We start from the raw sequence: 22,251 nt of genomic DNA, 5'->3' as shown, positions 1-22,251 counted from the left end.
GAGCTACAACACCTTCGTCAGATTTCCCTATCCAGGTGTCAGGTTGTGGCCTATGCTTCCTCAGACTAGAAGAACTACAATATATCATTTAACTTTAGGAAAACAGCCAAAAATCCTTAGCTGTGCTGATTAGTGTTAACCACTAGCAGAACCAGAGTCTATTGTCTGGCCACTCAGATCCTTCCAGCAAGCTGTCAATCTAGGCAGAATGATGAACTTTACAAATTTCAACAATAACAGGGAGGTCACACAAAGGTAAACTAAAATCCTCCTTAAAGTATCTTTGCCACTTAATAGTGTTGGGAACGCTCACAGCTTACCCTTAATCAACATCTAAAAACAACACAATTCACAAAAAGGAGAAATGCACTGTTCGACACAAAAAAGGCTTAATGAATGGAAACCAGAGACAAAAATGGTTAACCTTTTAAAAGCTAGTCAAGGGTGGTGAATATAAATATTGACGTTTAGTGAACTAAAGTTATTCCATGTGTGGCAGTCAGTATAAATTATTCATTATTTAAAATTAAAAAGAGACTAATTTACTGAGAGGCCTTGTCAATGCGAACACAGTATTTAAAAAAATGGAAGTCAAGCAAAGTCTTGTGCAGTCACCCAACAAACAGACCACTGTTGTGAGGAAGAAAAAAAGGAAGGTAGGACAGCTCCAGGCAATGGAAAGTACCTCACACCAGCTTTTGCTGGATGCCTACATTTTGAATGGTCCAGATACCTACTCCTCCGCCTTCAACAGGTAAGGAGATTTCTAGAAAGGAGAAATCTGTGAAACAAGCCTTTTACAACTCATAAAAAAATATTTGAAAAATGTGTGGGCAAAATGATGACTTCTGGAAAAATGCAACAAGTAACAATAATATTGGTGCAGCAGCAAGAAATATTGGCAACAAAAGACCCTCGTAGTTAACTTTTCGTGTTGTTCCAGCTTCAGATTGAACCGAAAATCACCTTTGGCTTTCACAGGTCAGACAAGATAGTAGAATCACTATACTTATTAAATCTTTGGTACTGATGGGAACATTAGAGTCTGTTTCTGAACCGGCAGTTTGGAGGTGTGTCTGCATTACTTGACGGTAAAACAATGAACACTAATGAGTATCTTATCTTACAACAGTAAATGCACTACATTTAGATGACATCTAACACAAGACGTTTACAGACAGGATCTATAATGTAGTGAAAACCAAGGAGCAAAGCACACCAACTACCATGTATACCTCGCAGCCAGATCTGTGGAAGCTCTCACCAGAAGGATATAACATGGGATAAGATAGACTAGAATAATAGAGCTTTAAAGTACTCTGAAACACTTTATCTAAGGGCCGCTACTCTGAAGTATGACGTCTTCCAGAAACTTCCCTAGGAACATCTTGTCAAGTTGACAGCCACTACAAGATAGCCACCCCCAAAAACTGTCAATTCGTGACCTGGGATGCAGTTGGTTCCGTTTCCAAAGCAGATAGTAAGGAACCATAGATGGAAACCTCAAGTGTGGAAGTGCTTACTGAGGAGAACCTTTGATGCTTTGAACTTGTTGACATTCTAGTCTTTTTGGATAATGGACCTCATTAGGCTATCAGGAATCCATAAGACATCCATCAGGCATCTTAAGTTCACAGACCCTTTTATTTCATGCCAGTTTTTAAGATAATGACTAGCAATGTCTAATAAACCGCTTACAACAAGGTCCTGATGCCGTCATAGAACACTTTACCTAATGGACTTCTTGCTATCTCATGAAGCTATGACACCTTTTGAAGTCATTCTCTGTGTGGCATCCTTTGCCTCACCTGACATCAAAAACTCACCTAATATCAGGCCCTTATCAGACTTCCCATGATGCAATACTTTTTTTCTCTCACAAAATCTCCTAATGCTATGAACTCTTCCCAACCACCTTCTATCTCCAGGCACCAAGGTACTGCTACCACCGCCGCAGACTCTAACACCAAATGATGGCCAAAAACAATCTGAATTTAAAGTGGTATCTAAACTGATTTATTTTATCATGCACAAAATGGCTTTATTCTGCCCTTCAATAAACCAAATGGTAAAGAGAAAAAATATCTACAATGCACCTGTAATTACATTAAAGAGACTGTTCAGTTCAAACTATCTACAGGGCTCGAAAAATCATAAAAATTTTACTAGACCTGCAGGTCGAGCAACTTAAATAATCTGCTTGACCTAACTGTAATGTACTTGACCCGTAAACGGGTCTCAAATTGTGTGCTCCTAAGCAAATAGTTTACAGAGTCGCCTTTTTCTTTATTCTCACATATCATTGCACCTTCAAATATGTGAGCTCAAGCATTTCTGCAGTACAAAAAAACTCTTTTGTTTGATTAAGTAGACTAAAGTTTGCTGCATGCATCACAAGAATCTAGGCCACATAGCCATGAGGTCTAGTCCACATAACCTAGGACTTGTTTTAGTTTACTAACAAAATTTCCATCAGGGCAGGAGTGTTTCTCAGTTTGTTTAAACACTCAATTTTAATAAATATATTACTAAACCATGATGTGGTAACATATTGTCATCTGCACACAGTAGCTTTCCAAGAAATGTCCAAAACCCTGTCCACTAACTTGCAACTTTATTAATAAAACTATATAGTGTATTTACAATCTGTGAAAATTGGGTTTCAGAAAACATGTCCTTTGCACATCAACATGTAAATTATTCGGATTTGTTTTCATCCTATTAAAATATTTTTTCATCACACAGAAATATAAAAAGAGGGCTTTCACAACTACTGAAATATATTTTGAAATGTTTGCACAGTTGACTTAGTCATTTAAATGTTGTGTGTTAGGAAAAACTTGACACCCTATATCCTTTTACTTTATATTCTAAGCAGCAGGTCACACAGTTTACCTTACAAAGTCCTGGAACTCTGGAGTCAGAAGGAATATTAATTGTAAGAACTGACTTTTGACCTCTGTCTGTGAACACACAGCAAATTTGACATAAGAACAAGATTTAAAGCCATCTTTTATTGCCCCTCCACTTTTCAACTAGACAGAACACCTGTTCAGTGTCAACTCGCCGGAAGGGAACAGTAAGTATTAAAAATCGCTCGACCTGATTAAATAAGACTCACCGATGCGAGTGGACGAGTGGATTTTTCAACCCCTGATCTAGAAACCCACAATTAACAACATAGTTGGGGAGATACGCAAAAGTAATTAAGTGAAAAATTATTCAATTGAGAAACATCTTTTATGGGATCTGCTCCAAACATTTCCTTAATTAATGTAAAAAAAAATGTATGCTATTCCAGTGCAGCTAAACTGCAGCTTTTTTCAAAACAATATTTTTAGATACCAGAACACAAAATAAGATAAACTGCAGCTTTAAACATTATACATTGGCATTCTGCTTTTACATGATTTGCTAAGAATTAACACTGTTCACACTTGCTAGGACGTCACTGGTCAATTATCCCTCTTGACATCTCTCTTCCACTTACAGACCACAAATAAGAACATGCCAAATAAGAAAAGGTCATGCTTCAGCCTCTTGCTACTACCACTATACCAGTTGTTGTGTTTTTTTTTTTTAACCATATTGGTAAAAGCTAAGGTTGTATCCGTTTTAGCTGAGTGAGTCCAAATTTGAAGATTCAAAATGTTCACCTTCATAACCCTCTCTTAGGACATCAAGCCTTTGAAATGAAAATGTCACTTACCCAGTGTACATCTGTTCGTGGCATCAGTCGCAGTAGATTCGCATGTTCTGCAATAGCTCGCCATCTGATGTTGGGCCGGAGTGTTACAAGTTGTTTTTCTTCGAAGAAGTCTTTCGAGTCACGGGACCGAGTGACTCCTCCTTTTGTCTCCATTGCGCATGGGCGTCGACTCCATCTTCGATTGTTTTTCCCCGCAGAGGGTGAGGTAGGAGTTGAATTGTAGTAATAGTGCCCATGCAATGGAGTGACTAAGTATGCACCTATTTAAGGTTGAGATGATACATATAAATAATTGAAGGTAACTTCCAAACTGCTACAGGCTCCCGGGGAGGCGGGTGGGCACATGCGAATCTACTGCGACTGATGCCACGAACAGATGTACACTGGGTAAGTGACATTTTCAGTTCGATGGCATCTGTCGCTGTAGATACGCATGTTCTGCATAGACTAGTAAACAGTTATTTCCCCAAAAAGCGGTGGATCAGCCTGTAGGAGTGGAAGTAGTCTGAAATAATGTTCTTAATACGGCTTGACCTACTGTGGCTTGTTGTGCGGATAACACGTCTACACAGTAGTGCTTGGTGAATGTGTGAGGCGTAGACCATGTGGCTGCCTTACATATTTCTTGCATTGGGATGTTTCCTAGAAAGGCCATGGTAGCACCTTTCTTTCTGGTTGAATGTGCCCTTGGTGTAATGGGCAGCTGTCGTTTAGCTTTAAGGTAGCAGATTTGGATGCATTTAACTATCCATCTGGCTATACCTTGTTTTGAAATTGGGTTTCCTGCATGAGGTTTTTGAAATGCAATAAAGAGTTGTTTAGTCTTTCTGATGTTTTTTGTTCTGTCAATGTAATACATCAATGCTCTTTTGACATCTAATGTATGTAGTGCCCTTTCAGCTACGGTATCTGGCTGTGGAAAGAACACTGGAAGTTCCACTGTTTGATTTAGATGGAACGGTGAAATAACCTTTGGCAAAAATTTAGGATTGGTCCTTAGGACGACTTTATTTTTGTGTAGTTGTATAAAAGGTTCCTGTATTGTAAACGCCTGAATCTCGCTTACTCTTCTTAGGGAAGTAATGGCGATGAGAAATGCCACCTTCCAGGTTAGGAACTGTATGTCGCAGGAGTGCATGGGTTCAAAAGGTGGACCCATAAGTCTAGTTAGGACAACATTTAGGTTCCATGAAGGAACAGGTGGTGTTCTTGGTGGTATAATTCTCCTAAGGCCCTCCATGAATGCTTTAATGACTGGTATCTTATATAGGGAAGTTGAATAGGTAGTCTGCAGGTATGCAGATATTGCTGCAAGGTGTATTTTAATGGAAGAGAAAGCTAGGTTAGATTTTTGTAAGTGAAGCAAGTAACCCACTACATGTTCTGGAGTTGTGTGTAATGGTTGTATTTGATTAATATGGCAGTAGCAAACAAACCTCTTCCATTTACTTGCATAGCAGTGCCTGGTGGATGGCCTTCTGGCTTGTTTTATGACTTCCATACATTCTTGGGTAAGTTGTAAGTGCCCGAATTCTAGGATTTCAGGAGCCAGATTGCTAGATTCAGCGATGCTGGATCTGGGTGTCTGATCTTTTGGTTGTGCTGTGTCAACAGATCTGGCCTGTTGGGCAATTTGATGCAGGGTACCACTGATAGGTCTAGCAGCGTTGTGTACCAGGGTTGCCTTGCCCAAGTTGGTGCTATCAATATGAGTTTGAGTTTGCTTTGACTGAGTTTGTTTACCAGGTAAGGAAGGAGAGGGAGAGGAGGAAAAGCGTAAGCAAATATCCCTGACCAGTTCATCCATAGGGCATTGCCTTGGGATTGTTCGTGTGGGTATCTGGATGCGAAGTTTTGGCATTTTGCATTCTCCCTTGTCGCAAACAAGTCTATCTGAGGTGTTCCCCAGAGTTTGAAATAAGTGTTCAGAATTTGGGGGTGAATTTCCCATTCGTGGACCTGTTGGTGATCTCGAGAGAGATTGTCTGCGAGTTGATTTTGGATCCCTGGTATAAACTGTGCTATTAGGCGAATTTGGTTGTGAATTGCCCAATGCCAAATCTTTTGTGCTAGCAGGCTTAACTGCGTGGAGTGCGTCCCCCCCTGCTTGTTTAGATAATACATTGTTGTCATGTTGTCTGTTTTGACGAGAATGTATTTGTGAACTATTATTGGTTGGAAAGCTTTTAGTGCTTGAAAAACTGCTAGAAGTTCTAGGTGATTGATATGCAGTTTTGTTTGATGTACGTTCCATTGTCCTTGTATGCTGTGTTGATCGAGGTGTGCTCCCCACCCTGTCATGGAAGCATCTGTTGTTATTACGTATTGTGGCACTGGGTCTTGGAAAGGCCGCCCCTTGTTTAAATTTATGTTGTTCCACCACAGGAGCGAGAGGTAAGTTTGGCGGTCTATTAACACCAGATCTAGAAGGTGACCCTGTGCTTGAGACCACTGCGATGCTAGGCATTGTTGTAAGGGCCTCATGTGCAGTCTTGCGTTTGGGACAATGGCTATGCATGAAGACATCATGCCTAGGAGTTGTAATACCATCTTTGCCTGTATCTTTTGTGTTGGATACATGCGTTGTATGATGGTGTTGAAATTTAGAATTCTTTGTGGACTTGGAGTGGCTACTCCCTTTGATGTGTCTATTATGGCTCCTAGGTATTGTTGTACCTTGCGCGGCAGAATGTTGGATTTTGTAAAGTTGATGGTGAACCCGAGTTTGAAGAGGGTTTGTATGATCTGATTTGTGTGATTTGAGCACTGTATGAACGAATGGGCCTTGATTAGCCAGTCGTCCAAATATGGGAACACATGTATTTGCTGCCTTCTTATGTGTGCAGCGACTACCGCTAGACATTTGGTAAAGACTCTTGGTGCGGTTGTTAATCCGAAAGGCAGTACCTTGAATTGGTAATGTATTCCTTTGAATACAAACCTTAGGTATTTCCTGTGCGATGGGTGTATTGGTATATGGAAATAAGCATCCTTGAGGTCTAAAGTTGCCATGTAGTCGTGTAGTTTTAGCAACGGCAATACTTCTTGTAGTGTGACCATGTGGAAGTGGTCTGATTTGATGAAAGTGTTCACTACTCTGAGGTCTAGGATTGGTCTCAGCGTTTTGTCCTTCTTTGGTATCAGAAAGTACAGTGAGTAAACTCCTGTGTTTATTTGTGTGTTTGGCACTAATTCGATTGCATTCTTTTGCAATAGTGCCTGCACTTCTATCTCCAGGAGATTGGAATGGTGTGTTGTTAAATTTTGTGCTTTTGGTGGTATGTTTGGAGGGAATTGTAGAAATTCTATGCAATAACCATGCTGGATAATTGCTAGAACCCAAGTGTCTGTAGTGATTTCCTCCCATGCTTTGTAATAATGACCTATTCTTCCCCCCACTGGTGTTGTGTGGAGGGGGTGAGTGACATGTGAGTCACTGTTTAGTAGTAGGGGTTTTGGGGCTTTGAAATCTTCCTCTATTTCTAGGGAATTGCCCTCCTCTATATTGTCCCCGAAAACCTCCTCTATACTGTCCCTGGTAACTGGACGGTGTTGCTTGTGAGGTGCTGGCTTGTGTGCTCTGACCCCGAAACCCCCCTCGAAAAGGCGTTTTACGGAATGTGCTGTAATTCCCTCTGCTCTGCGGGGAGTAGAGTGCGCCCATGGCTTTGGCAGTGTCCGTATCTTTTTTGAGTTTCTCAATCGCTGTGTCCACTTCTGGACCGAACAGTTCTTTTTCGTTAAAAGGCATATTGAGAACTGCTTGTTGAATCTCTGGTTTAAATCCAGACGTTCGGAGCCATGCATGCCTTCTGATAGTTACAGATGTATTAATTGTCCGTGCAGCTGTATCTGCAGCGTCCATGGAGGAGCGGATCTGGTTGTTGGAAATGGCCTGTCCCTCCTCAACCACTTGTTTTGCCCTATTTTGTAAGTCCTTGGGCAGATGTTCAATGAGATGTTGCATCTCGTCCCAGTGGGCTCTGTCATAGCGCGCAAGTAGTGCCTGGGAGTTCGCGATGCGCCACTGGTTTGCAGCTTGTGCTGCGACTCTTTTACCAGCTGCATCGAACTTGCGGCTTTCTTTATCTGGGGGTGGTGCATCTCCAGATGTGTGAGAGTTGGCCCTCTTCCTAGCTGCTCCTACAACGACAGAGTCTGGTGGCAGCTGTGTAGTGATGAAAACCGGGTCTGTAGGAGGCGCCTTATACTTTTTTTCCACCCTTGGTGTGATTGCCCTACTTTTGACCGGCTCCTTAAAGATGTCTTTTGCGTGCCGGAGCATACCAGGGAGCATAGGCAGGCTTTGGTACGAGCTGTGGGTGGAGGAGAGTGTGTTGAATAAAAAATCATCCTCGACCTGTTCTGAGTGGAGGCTTACGTTGTGAAATTGTGCTGCTCTAGCCACCACTTGAGAATACGCGGTGCTGTCCTCTGGTGGAGATGGCTTCGTAGGGTATGCCTCCGGACTATTATCTGACACTGGGGCGTCGTATAGGTCCCATGCGTCCTGATCTTGGTCACCCTGGCTCATGGTGGTGTGAGCTGGGGAGAGTGATGGAGTTTGTGCTGGTGAGACGTTAATCACGGGCTGAGGAGAGGGTGGTGGGGTAACTCTTTTCACCACCTTTGGTTGTGGTGTCTGTTCAATCTGGAACTCCAACCTTCTCTTTCTCCTAATAGGGGGAAGGGTGCTTATTTTTCCTGTCCCCTGCTGTATGAAGATACGCTTTTGCGTATGGTCCACATCAGTTGCTTGTAGCTCTTCCTCAAACCTATGCTTTTGCATTTGGGAGGTTAGCGAGTGCTCTTCTGTATAAGAGCCTGGAGCTGGGTCGCTTGCAGTTTGTTTCGGCATCGAAACCCTGTCTGCGTGTTTTTTCGGCTCCGAGGTGACTTTTTTCTTTTTGGGGGCCGAAACCTCTCGGCGTCGATCTGCTTCGGTGCCGCTGTCTCGGCGTCGAGCCGTGTCCACACCGGCATCTCGGTGTCGAGGCTTGTCTCCAGCACTTTCTCGGTCCCGAGAAGGCTGCGTGCCGGTGTCTCGACCGGAGTCGGACGACCTCGGCACTGTTTGGGCCTTTTTCGGTGCTGACGGTCGGTCACCGAATTTATGGGTGGAGCCATGGCCGGATGGCAGTGGCGTCCCCTGGGCCTTGTAAATGTGTCTCTGTGTGGTTTTCGACGTCTTACTCACGGTTTGTGTATCGTCGAATCCTTCGGAGTCTGAGTCTTGGATCGAGAAGGTACCTTCTTCTTCCTGTTCCTCGAACTCCTGTTGGGCTGTCGGTGCGGACGCCATCTGAAGTCTTCTGGCTCGACGGTCTCGGAGTGTTTTTCGGGACCGGAACGCACGACAGGCCTCGCAGGTGTCTTCGCTGTGCTCAGGTGACAGGCACAGGTTGCAGACCAAGTGTTGGTCTGTGTAGGGGTATTTATTGTGGCATTTGGGGCAGAAACGGAACGGGGTCCGTTCCATCGGCGTTCTTCAGCACGCGGTCTGGCCGACCAGGCCCCGACGGGGGATCGAAAAACTACCCTGAAGGGCACCGGAGCTCTTCGATCTTCGATGCGGTGTGGAATCTAAGTACGCCGATCCCGAACGCAACAATACCGACGAAAATCTTCCGAAATTAGCTAATTGTCCGTTCCGAAACTCGGAGCGACAGGAACACGTCCGAACCCGATGGCGGAAAAAAAACAATCGAAGATGGAGTCGACGCCCATGCGCAATGGAGACAAAAGGAGGAGTCACTCGGTCCCGTGACTCGAAAGACTTCTTCGAAGAAAAACAACTTGTAACACTCCGGCCCAACACCAGATGGCGAGCTATTGCAGAACATGCGTATCTACAGCGACAGATGCCATCGAACCTAAGTTTTCATCATTAATATACATACAGTAAAGACTTAACCCTGCCAATCTGACTAAATCCCATCCAGCAGCACCCCTGTTCCTTCATCACATGCGTCAAACACAGAACTGTCAAAGTACTTCAATGATACTGAAAACATCCCCTGCTATAGAAGTACTTGCACTCAAACCTAAGGTTTTAATGCTCAGGAAAAAAAAGGCATGCTTTCCAATATAGCCTTATAGCCCAGTCATTAAAGGTCTGCTCCAGTGTTAAAGGACCGAGCCAAAGGAGAGGGGCTTTAACAAGTGACCAGGACTTTTAATGCCGGTATAGCACAACTACGAGGGCTGTAAGGCTATTAGTACATTCCAGCATTAGAGGGCAGAATGTTCTCATAAATAAAACAAAGGACTCACGAACCCAGAGGAGATTGAAATGGTCTCAGGCTTCGTGAGGCATTTGTTCACAGCACCACTTTGAACAACAACATTGAAATGTTGGAGTTCCGGGCTTCTACGAGCCATTAGAAGCCAGGACTACACCATTGTGTTCAAGTGAGCTGCTAATATTCCAATGTTCTAATATAAGACGCATAACTTATGGGGCATCATTAACTTATCAGTCAGTGATTTAAATAAAGTTATCAACAAAGGAGATAAATACTTACGAATAGACATCATTGTCGACAATGATACCTTCTGTAAGACAGGGCCAAGTAGCAGCTAAATGAAGTTCACTGAAAAGATAAGAAAATCATGTCAACTATTTCTGCCCATACAAAAGAAAATATAAATTTTACGTTAAAATTGCACTTTAGAATTAATAGGAAAGGTGCATGTCTCATGCCCTATGGCAGTATTATAATTTGTAAACGAAACAATATTACAAAGATTTCTACTTGGATTAGAAAGGAAAATGTTACTTACCCAGTAAGTATCTGTTTGTGGCATGCAGTGCTGTAGATTCACATGTTCCTGACATCTGGTGTTAAATTCAGAGTGTTACTTTTTCGAAGAAGCATTATCGAGTCACGGGATAGGGCGACTCCTCCTTCTCAGTGATACTGTGCATGGGCATTGACTCCTTTGTTACATTGTTTTCCAGCAGGCAGGTGAAAAAAGGAGAGATGGGGAAGTATAGAGAAAGAGATCCATGCAAATGTTTCTACATATGTACAACTATATACAAATATAAAGCAACTGGAACGGCCACAGGCGTCAAGGGAGGAGGAAGGCTGCATGTCAATCTACAGCACTACATGCCACGAACAGATGTTTACTGGGTAAGTAATATTTTCCATTCAATGGCATGTGTGGTTGTAGATACACATGCTCTGCATTGGATGTAAAGCAGTCCCTCCATGAACGCGGTGGCTAGCATGTGGGAGTTGATAAGAAATGTGTTTTCAGTACTTGCTGATGTGCAAATACATCTATACAATAATGTTTTATAATCGTATGTGGTGTAGATGATGTAGCTTCTTTACAAATGTAAGCTATCAGAATGTGTCCCAGGAAAGCAAGAGGCTGTTTGGTCTTTCTGAACTCTTTTGTTTCATCAATGTAGAACATTAATGCACGTTTAACGTCTAAAGCATGAAGAGCTCTTTCAGCAACTGAGTCAGGCTGCAGGAAGAAGACTGGTATCTCGATGTATTGATTAATATGGAATTGAGAGACCACCTTAGGAAGAAACTTCGAATTGGTGCGAAAAACCACATTATCTTTATGAATCTGAAAGAATGGTTCTTCTAAGGTTAGTGCCTCACTCTCACACATACCTGAGAGATGTGATAGCAACTAAAAAGGTCACTCTCCATGAGAGGTACTGAAGAGGACATGAATGAAGTGGCTCGAAAGGAGGACCCATAAGCCTAGTAAGGACAATACTGAGGTTCCATGATGGTGCAGGGGGCATTCTTTGTGGAATAACCCATTTAAGACCTTCCATAAATCCCAAAGAGGGATTTGTGTTGTCTGTTTTATAAATATGCAGCTATAGCTGCAAGGTGTGAGCGAATGGATGTGTACCATAAATTAGCTTTTCGTAAATGAAGCAAGTAACAGACAGTGTCTTGGACAGTAGCTTTGATGGGATTAATATGTTTGGGTTGACAGTTGCAAACAAAGCATTTCCACTTTGCAGCATAACATGCTCAGGTAGTGGGTTTATAAGGTTCTCTAAGTATGTCCATGCACTCTGCAGGCAGATCTAGATAACCAAACTCTATGACCTCAGAAGTCATATCGCAAGGCTTAGAGATTTGGGGTCTGTTGGAAATGGCCCATTTTGCAGGGTTACCCCTAAAACTTTTGCCTTCTTCCTCCTATTTTTTCAGGTCTGATTTTGCTAGTTTATTGTCTCTGCGCACTTTACCACTGCTAAAGTGCAAGTGCTCCCTATAGAAATTGTACTGTTGATTGGTTTATCCATGATTGGCATATTTGATTTACTGGTACGTCCCTAGTAAAGTGCACTAGAGGCGCCCAGGGCCTGTAAAACAAATGCTACCAGTGGGCATGTAGCACTTGTTGTGCCACCCACATTAGTAGCCCTGTAACCATGGCTCAGACCTGCCACTGCAGTGTCTGTGTGTGCAGTTTTAAACTGCCAATTCGACTTGGCAAGTGTACCCACCTGCCAGACCTAAATCTTCCCTTTTACTACAGGTCAGGCATCCCTAAGGTAGGCCCTAGGTAGCCCCAGGTAGCCCCAGTGGCAGGGTGCAATGTATGTTCAAGGTAGGACATATTCTAGTGTGTTTTAAATGTCTTAACAGTGAAATACTGCCAAATTCGGTTTTCACTGTGCAAGGCCTATCTCTCTCATAGGTTAGCATGGGGGCTGCCTTTAAATATCCTTAAAGCACAGATTTCCCTAGAGAGCAGATACAAATGTGGAGTTTAGGGTCTCTGAACTCGTAATGTAAAAATACATCTTTTAATGAAGTTGGTTTTTAAACTGTCTGTTTGAAAATGCCTCTTTTAGAGAGTAGACATTTTCTTGCTTAAACTATTCTGTGACTCTGCCTGTTTGTGGATTCCCCGTCTGGGTCAGTTTGACAGTTGGGCTGTTCACACCTCTTCTCTAGACAGTGACACCAAAGAGGGCGGGGTATAGCCTCCATATCCTGATGAGCCATCTGAGCTAGAGGGGAGGGCGGAGTGGTCGTTTACATCTGAAAGGACTGTGCCTGCTCTCACACAATGCAGTCTCCGACCCCCTAGTGTGCGTACGGGGCCTGGCATTGACAAGGAAGGATCTTTCAAACACTTGAGACTTTGCTTTGAAGTTTGCCAACTTCAAAGGCAGAAGAGGGTATAAGAAGAAGACCCAAAACCCCCAGACTTTTAGAATCTTTCTGGAATCAAGAGGAACCTCTGCCAAGGAGAAGAGCTGGAGGAGGAGTACTGTCCCTTTGCTGTGTTGCTTTGCTGGACTGGCCTGCAGTTGCTGCTTCTGCCTGAAAAGTGTGCAAAAGGTGAACTTTCCTGTGTAACCTGCTTGACAAAGATCTCCAAGGGCTTGGAGTAGAGCTTGCCTCCTGTTGGAAGTCTCAGGGACACCAAAGACTTCAGTTTCCTTGACCTGCAGCACTGGGAACTGTGTGTTTTGTGCTGTTCAGGAGGAGAAACCACAGCGATGCCACTGGCCTGCACCGTGACCTGCCGTCGCTTCACGGAATTGCATTGCCCCGCTTCACACGGCAGCCCTAGTCTCACCGATGCTGTCATCAGATGACTTCACTAAACCGCTGCTCGCACCACGACCTGTGGCCCCGCACTCCGGCATTGCCTGCTCACACCAAAGCCTGGGCCTCCCCGGCGCTGCCGCTCCTGCTGACACTGGCGCCGCTGCCTGAACCGTGGCCTGTGGACACTGCTCGTGAGGAGCACGAACCACCGTCCCGTCCCCCACCGCAGCCCCGGTCCACCGACACCAGGACCATCAACTCCAGTGTCAACACCAGGCATCCCTGCCTGCACCATAGCCTGTGGACACTGCTCATGAGGGTCACGAAGCACTATTCCGTCCCGCACAGCTGGCTTGGGCCTACCGATCACAGGGCTTCCACAATGGTGACGCCGCTGCCTGCATCGTTACCTGTGGACACAGCACGTTGCACCACACCGCAGCCCTGATCGCTCCGACGCCGCTGGCCGCCGTCACCAGGCTACTGTCTGCATCGTGACCCGTGGGCACCGCACGTCACATCTTCAACCTTTGCACCGCAGCCCCGACGCCTTCAACGCCGGCGCACCTGACTTCATCAGCCAGGAGTTCGATCCGCAAGGCGTGTGACTTCCAGGGCCCGACGACTCCTGCACAGACTCTGGAACCGACTCTGCGCCGCCGCTCTCCGGAGCTCACCGCAAGGATCACGATGCCCTACAAATCCAAGGTACTGTTTGCAGGTCTTCCCGACACCGTAGTTGGCCCACGACGCTGCAGCCAGCCTGAATTGTTGGGTTTGTTGCTCATGACGCCGTGATAGCCCCAGGTGGAGCTGTCGACTTCAAGGAAATGTTTTTTTAAGATAAATCTTACAAAATTAATATCTTTATTACTGTATGTTGGATTTTTATCGTTTTGGTCTTGTTTTACACAGATAAACATTGGCTATTTTTTTCTAAAACTGGTGTGGTGTCCTTTTGTAGTGTTTTCACCTATTACTATGTCTTATGTGCAAATGCTTTACACATTGCTTCTGAGATAAGCTTGACTGCTCATGCCAAGCTCCCAGGGGTTATCTGACCGGGTATCTCTCTTATCCTGACTAGAGTTGGGGTCCCTCCTTGGACAGGGTACAAACCAACTGCCAATTAGAGACCCCATTTCTAACAGGGTCTGGATGCCTGACCTTAGTTTTTAATGAGAAAGTCTGCTCTGTTGGGAAGCTTGTCATGGGGGACTATTGAGAGATCCAATAATGTGGTGAACCAGATGGCGTGCCCATGTTGGAGCTACAAGGATCATTCTGAGGGTTGTTTGTCTGATCCGTCGAACTAGAAATAGAGTGAGATAGAGAGGAGGAAAAGCATAGGCAAATACACCTGACCAGTTCATCCATAGAGCATTACCTTTGGATTGAGGGTCTGGATACCTGGAGGCAAAGTTTAGGCATTTTGTGCCTTCTGCTGTGGCAGAAAGTTCTATCTGAGGTGTTCCCCACTTTCGGAAGTAACTTTGAAGGACTCATAGACTTGTTGGTACATCCTGCTCAGCAGGTCTGAAAAGTCATTGCCCTTTCCTGGGAGATACTCTGCCACTATGTGAATGTGATGGTGGAGAGCCTATTTCCATATTGTCATATTGTCTGAGAGAGTTGTGACAATTGGAGTGACCGTGTACCCCCTATTTCTTAAAGTGATACATTGCTGTCATATTGTCTGTGCGAAATAGGACAACTTGGTGAGAGAGGTGATGAATAAATGCTTTCACGGGTAGAAATACCTGCTGAAGCTCTAGGAAGTTTTTGTGTAGCGATTGATGATTAGAATCCCCATGACCCTGCACTGAGAAGTCCTGAAGGTGAGTGCCCCAGCGTGCGTGCAAGGCGTCTGTTGTGAGAGTGATCTGAGGCACAGGGTCCAGAAAAAGCTGTTACTTTAAGAGACTGATGGTTTTCCACTATATCATACAGCAGTGCGTATGGGGGTCTAACAACACTAGATCTTCCCACAGACCCTGTGATGGAGCCCACTGATGAGACAGACATTGCTGTAGAGGACGGGTGTGGAGTTTGGCATGAGCAACGATGGAAATGCAGAAGGCCATCATCCCTGACAGAAGCATTATGGTCCTGACTGTATATGAGCAATTCTCTCCAACCTGGGGGAGAAGAGACTGAAAGTTGTGAACACATTACAGATTGGGGTATGCAATCCCTAATTCTGCAGTGAGTATAGCTCTTAGATATGGCTGTATCTGGAGAGGTTGAAGGTGGGAGTTGAGGATGTTGAGTGTGAAACCTAGGTTGTGCTGAAGGTCCACTGTCCTCTGAGTGTGGTGTTGGCATTGTGATAATGTAGTGGCTTTGATGAGTCAGTCGTCTATATAAGGGAATATATGTACATTTTGTGTTCTGAAGTGTGCTGCTACTACTGCTGAGCACGTTGTGAAGACCATGGGAGATGTGGTGACTCTGGAAGGTAGAACCTTGAGTTGATACTGTTTTCCTGCAATCAGGAATCTGAGGTATTTGTGATGTGCAGGGTGAATGGGGATATGGAAGTAGGTGTCCTTGAGGTCTTGGGTGGTCATAACGTCACCCTTTTGTAGAAGTGGGATAACGTCTTGATGAGTGACCATGTGACAGTGTTTGGATAGAATATAATAGTTTAAGAGCCTTAGGTCCAGAATGGGCCTGAGAGAGCAGTCTTTTTTTGTGAATGAGGAAGTATAGAGAGTACACTCCTGTTCCTTGATATTGTATTGGAACTGGCTCGATGGCTCCTTTGAAAAAAAGAGATTGTACCTCTTGTCTGAGAAGGCGAAGGTGCTGTGAGAGCTTGTGAGACTGAGGGGGAATGCTCAGTGGAGTAGTAATGAGCTCCAGTCAGTAACCATATTAGATAATGGATAGGACCCATTGGTCTGAAGTGGTGTTGACCCATTGTGTATAGACATCTTGAAGTCGTCCCCTGACAGGTATGGAGTGGGTAGGTGTAGATAGTCACTGTTTAGGTGTTGAGGTAGAGAAGCAGATGGTGGTGGTCTTACCTCTACCTCATGTTGTTACCTCCATAGGCGCCTCTATAGAATCCTTGTGAGTAAGAGCTGAAAGGTTGTCTGATTAAGATGTAGAGGCCTATGATGTTGTTGGTTTGTAACCGCCTCATATGTGGGGCGATGAAAAGTAGCTCTTTGTGAGGGAGATAGTAAAACACCAATGTCTTTTGCAGTATCTGTGTCTTTCTTCAGCTTCTCAAGGGTGGGGGTCCCTTGAGGACCCAAAAGATGCTGCAACGCAAGAGCAATAATAGAGAAGCACGATCGAAGACAATACCTTCAATTGAAAGAAAGACAGAAGAAAGATTTTGAAAGAAAGGTTTTCGAAAGCAGAGTGAAGGGGAACGGAGCGTCCGTACCCGACGGTGGACAGACAAAAATCTAACAAAGGAGTCTAAGTCCATGCACAGTATCACTGAGAAGGAGTCACTCGATCCTGTGACTCGAAAATGCTTCTGGGAAGGAAAACAACTAGCAACACTCCAAACCCAACACTAGATGGCAGGAGCATGCAGAGCTCGTGAATCTAAAGCCAGGCATGCCATTGAACTTAAGTTCTTCAACTCCTTTTTGGGCAATCTATAGGATGTGGCTGTCATAATGCCTGGTGAGATGGAGTTCTACACCCTGAGGGATGCTTCTCCACAAAGTTTGCATAAATGTTTTAACCCTCTTAAAAGCTGGCATTGCAAGAAGGGTTGTGAGAGCTCTGACGTTTGGGTTACCAGAGTACACTGCCTTGTGTATGATTAGGTATGATATAGGCTATTTTGAAGAAAAATGATTTAGTGAGATAAGAATTGGCAAGAAGCAATCAAATGCTGAAGACTGTGGCCAAGATGCCAGCTGATTACCATGTGGTTTTCATATGAGCTAGGAGTATTTTTAGAACTCCTAACACTAATGAGATACGGCCTAATTTAGTGAGGACTAGGGGCTGAATTACCTCTGGAATGAAGGGTTTAATTTCTAGTTGGAGACTGAGTTCAAAGTGCACCCCTTTAGTTAGTGAGCCAATTGGTATTTGCCAAGGGATGTTCTTGTCCAAGATGAAGCCAAGAAATATCAAAATTCTGCAAGAGAGGGGATATAGTCTAATACTGCGACAGTGCTCAAAAATCTTATAGATGGAAAGTACCTTAAGGAGGACAGATCAGGAAAGGGACTCTTGGAGAGGGTGCACATCATGGGGTATGGTCAGGGCCACTGGAATTATGTGGCTGGAGAGGGCCAAATTATGTGTCAGGGTTAGTTAAATTATGCAGCAAGAAAAGGCAAATTATGCAGCATAATGCAGCACATTTTCTGATAATATTACTTCATTATTTTGTCACTTTTACACTTGTTAACCATGTCTTGGCATATGTTCCACCTCATCAGTACCTATGTAACAACCAAACATAGCAATAAGCAACAGAAAGGTGACTATTCAACCTTTGCAAATAGCAATCCACTGTGCAGGAACAGACATTGGTGTGATTTTAGTAACTTTTAAACCATCTGAGCTAAAAACATTTTTTCGTTAACATCTGCAGATTATGCAGCAGATGATGGATTATGTGGCAAATACAGCAGATCCATAGTTGGGCGAAAAATGTATGCGAAAAACACTCCAGCCTCACAATCACATAATTCCAGCAGCCCTGGGTATGGTGTACTGAGCGGTGCTTGAGGAATATTGAAATAAGGGCAGCCTGTGCCTTACATCAAAGTCACCCATCATTAAAGAAATATCAGGTGAACGAGCATCAAATAAGGGAGGATACATACTACTCATTCCAGGAGAAGAATAGATCACTGCACCTTGGGTGGAAAGTTTCACAATAAAAAATTAGCAATATCCTGGTTGAGAGGTGAAGAGTATTTTTATCATTTGTGTTCAACAAATTACAAACAACCAAGCCAAAGCCAAATACAGAGCAATACTATTATGTATAGCCCACCAAATAAAAAATTGACTGGGAACATCGAGAAATAAGCTACGCAGAAAGGAAGATGAAAGCAATGTAAGGCCAGGGAAGCATTAGAGACGAGTAATCTGTAAAACTAGACACAGTACATTAGGGTAGTACAAATCGATCAGGAATTTGACTCTCAGGGCATTGAATGTTTACAAGTGTTCAACCTGCTATTCTGTTTTCATCAGAGCAACCCAATGTCTGCCAAATATATTTGGGTCTGGAAGTGAGCGATTGCAGTGAAGCATACAGTTCAGAGTTAGTATCACAGCAGGGTAAATCTCTTACCCAGGCAGACACCGTAGGGGGAGTGCCAGCACCCCAATGGAGCGATACCTGCAGTCTGGCCAAGAGTAATACAATGGCGGTAAAACAACGCAATCCAATGGCATCGGCTTAACATATCCCAGCAGAGCCATCAGGGGATCTGGAGTAGAAGGCTGCTCAAGCATCAAGGGCAGAGTAGAATGGATGTCCCTCCAACAGGACGCTACTACCCTACAAGTCCATGATAAATGGAGGAAGTCCGACTTTTCCGTCTGGCATTTAGGGCCACAGTGTGATCTGGTGGGATCGAGCTTGGCCAGAGCATGAGGGCTAGTGCAAGCCCTGTTGAGGAATTTATAATGTAACAATTTGTGACAGTGGTTACCAGAAATAAGTTTAGTTTGCATACAGCACTATTACCAAGTTTTATCTCATATGGAAATTCCCAGATTGCGTTCCCAGGCAGCCCGGGCTTCTTCTATGCCAGTGGGCCTTAATTGCAAGGAAGCATGATACAATTTGGAGATGATGTGGCAGCTGTCTGAGGAACCGATCACCAATGTAAGAGGAAGGAAATCTTTAGGTTCAGCTGGGTAAGCGGGTAAGTTCTCACATGGCGTACTATATACGCAATGAAATATTAATCCTTCAAGGGACCTCTTTCGGCCATGCTGGAGCTAGGCAGAAGCACACCGGTTGTAAACAAATCACCTGTGACCTCTAAGCCATGTGCGTGAAGGGAGCTTTGTATTAGGTGTTCTTGAGTGAGTGGGAGCCACGGATTGTTTATAAGGAGGATATGGGGGCAATAAAGGGCATCCTTACCCAGGTAGCGCAGGAGTTTGAACTATGCCCAGTTAGTGGTTCCCAACACCTGTATTATAGTGGGGCTGTGTGGAAGGCCCTGCAGAAAGATCGTGGTCAACAAGGGGTACAAGACTTGCGCTCTTTCAGGTTTAGGAAAGGGTAAATCGGAGAACTGGGTGATATCAATGGTAAGCATAATGAGCCTGGGCTAGGTAATAATAGAGCTGGAGGTCTGGGATACCAAAACCGCCTTGTTTATATGGGAGTGTGAGAATTTATCAGCGGATACGAGGCTGGCGCCCGGCCCACATTAGTTGTATGAGTAGCCCATGTAAAGTGGTGAAAAAACTGCTAGTTAAAGAGACAGGAATATTTAAAAACAGATAAAGAAAACATGGAAATACAACCATTTTATTAATAGCATGCGCCCAGAAATACCCAATGGAAGTTTAACTCATCATTCCACTTGTGTCTCAAGCTTGTCTATGGCGGGGCAATAGTTGCGACAGATTACCTCAAAGCGATCTCTTTGAATATGAATGCCTAAATACTTGGTGGATTCCATGCACCCCTGTAGTGGGAATTCAAGAACAATGGGCATAGTGACATCTGATGGCGGGAATAATTCAGACTGACCCCAGTTAATGTGTAATTAAAAAAAAACACCAAGCTGCTGTACCTCTCCAACAAGGAAGCAAATTGATGGGGGGAGTCAAGCACAAACAACAAAATATCACCTACATAAAGGGAAGCTAACAGTGTCCCACGAAGAAATCTGAGGCCCCTTTTGAGGGGCCATGCCTGTAAATGGTGGACCAAATGGTCCATAGCAATTATAAAGAGGAGGAGAGAAAACAGACAGCCCTGTTGAGTGCCACATGTAAAGGAAAGGGCTCCAAGAGCGTACCATATTGAGCTGGAGAAGGGCGGATGGGTCCTTATACAATAGTCAAATCAGATAATGAAAGTTGTTGGGAATGCCCAATTTTGTTAAAGTGGCGTGATGAAAAGACCACTCAAGAGAATCAAATGCCTTTTTGGCATCTAGCAGAGCCACTGCTGCTGGGGTGGTAGGGGAAATCTGGTTAATTACTGCAAATAGTGTACGAACGTTAATGGAAGTGGAGCAGTGTGGTACAAAGCCAGACTGCATGGGGGAAATTATGTAGACTATTAATAAAGAAAGACCGGTGACTAATACTTTGGGCAAAATTTTGGCATCACAGTTTATGAGTGACAAAGGTCGGTATGAATAGCATAAATGAGGAGGTTTATTTGGTTTGAGCAGTAGCGTGATGACAGCTTCTCAGTGTAGGAGGAAGGGTCCCTGTTCAAGACATTTGGTATACTTGTAGGAGGCTGGCCTGGTTTGTAGTGGGTACCTTGGGTACTTACACCTTATACCAGTCCAGATATCCCTTATTAGTGAAATGTAGTGGTGTTCTAGCAGCTTAGGCTGATAGAGGTAGCTATAGCAGAGCAGCTTAGGCTGAACTAGGAGACATGCAAAGCTCCTGCAATACCACTATAGTTACACAGTACTTATACACAATAAAAGACAATACTCAGTGTTACCAAAAATAAAGGTACTTTATTTTAGTGGCACAAGGCCAAAAATATCTTAGAGGCAATACTCCTTCTGGAGGTAAATAGTATACACAATATATACACTGGACACCAAAATAAGGTAAGTAAATAGTCATAGGATAGTGCAAACAATAGAACATACTATAGAATGCAATAGGAAGAAATAGATTTAGGGGCAACACAAACCGTATTCTAAGAAAGTGGAATGCAAATCACGAATTCGCCCCTAGAAAAGTGTAGTGTGTAGAGAATCGCTGGGAGTGTACGAAAACCACAAAGGTGAGTAAAATACCCTACCCCAGAGCCCAGAAAAGTAGGAGTAAAGTATTGCAAGTTTCCTTAGGACAAACTACAAGTCGTGAGTTATTGCAAGAACCAAGCAAGACTGCAAGCAACAAATAGTGGATTCCTGGACCTGAAGACCTGCAAAGAGAGGATACCAAGTTCAGAAGTCGCAGAAGATTCCAGAAAGAACAGGAGCCCCTGCCAACCTAGAAGATGGTGCAAAAAAGGATTTTGGAAGAAGTCTGCAGAAGAGCACCAAAGAAGATGGCTGCAGGTTCCTGCATGATGCAAAAGATGTTCCACGTGGAGATGTTGGATGCAGGCGAGTTGCAGCACTGGATTCGTCCAACAAGCCTTGTTTCAAGCAATGTTGCGAATTGTATCAAAATGGCACTGCCTGGACTGAGGAGGGACCTGGGGGCCTCAACTCGGACTGAGGAGGCAGTGGGGGCTCCCAACACTGGAGGGAACCCACAGACGACTAGGCAGCACCCGCGGAGGTCCCAGGAAACCGGGCCAAAGAAGGTGCAAATTGCGATTGCTGCAGCACTACAAAGGAAGGTCCCACACCGCCAGAGAACAACTCAGCGAGTTGAGTGTCACAGGATAGAGTGTTGGTGACCTGGGCCAGGCTGTGCACGAAGGATTCTTGCAAATAGTGCACAGAGGCCTCAGGAGGTGAAGACAACGCAGTGCACAGGGGTACCGTCGCAAACGGGGAAGGCAAGCTCTTACCTCCTCCAAATGTGGACAGCAGGACCTTAGGACAGTTTGTGACAAAGGGGTCCACCACTTGTGTTCCAAGGAGCATGCTCATCGCCAGGAGAGGAGTGCAAGAGAACTGGTCATCATCTTAGAAGGTGTCTGCTGGAGCAGGGAAGTGACTCCGTCACTCCATGGGAGATTTCTTCGGTCCTTCCGGTGCAGGGTGAAGACAGGGAGTCCCCAGAGCGTGCACACCATGGAAACTGTTGCGGTTGCTGGCTGGAGCTGAAGTTGCAGAGGAAAAGTACCCCTTCTGGAGACTTTGTTGCTGTTACAGCGGTTCC

General features: G+C 44.4%; 1 protein-coding gene across 2 annotated transcripts in view; it reads right to left on the bottom strand.

Annotated features, from left to right (window-relative positions):
• The window catches only part of RAB3GAP1 (RAB3 GTPase activating protein catalytic subunit 1), a 434,305-nt gene that overhangs the window by 256,840 nt on the left and 155,214 nt on the right, over nucleotides 1–22,251 (bottom strand). For both annotated transcript variants that reach the window (XM_069225057.1, XM_069225058.1), the window contains exon 10: nucleotides 10,234–10,302. In XM_069225057.1, the coding sequence (XP_069081158.1) occupies nucleotides 10,234–10,302 (69 nt within the window). The remainder of the gene's footprint in view (nucleotides 1–10,233; nucleotides 10,303–22,251) is intronic.

Source organism: Pleurodeles waltl, chromosome 3_1 (assembly GCF_031143425.1).
Source record: "Pleurodeles waltl isolate 20211129_DDA chromosome 3_1, aPleWal1.hap1.20221129, whole genome shotgun sequence".
Taxonomy (NCBI): domain Eukaryota; kingdom Metazoa; phylum Chordata; class Amphibia; order Caudata; family Salamandridae; genus Pleurodeles; species Pleurodeles waltl.
Note: the sequence above shows the minus strand (reverse complement) of the source record. Positions and strands in the feature narration are given on the sequence as shown.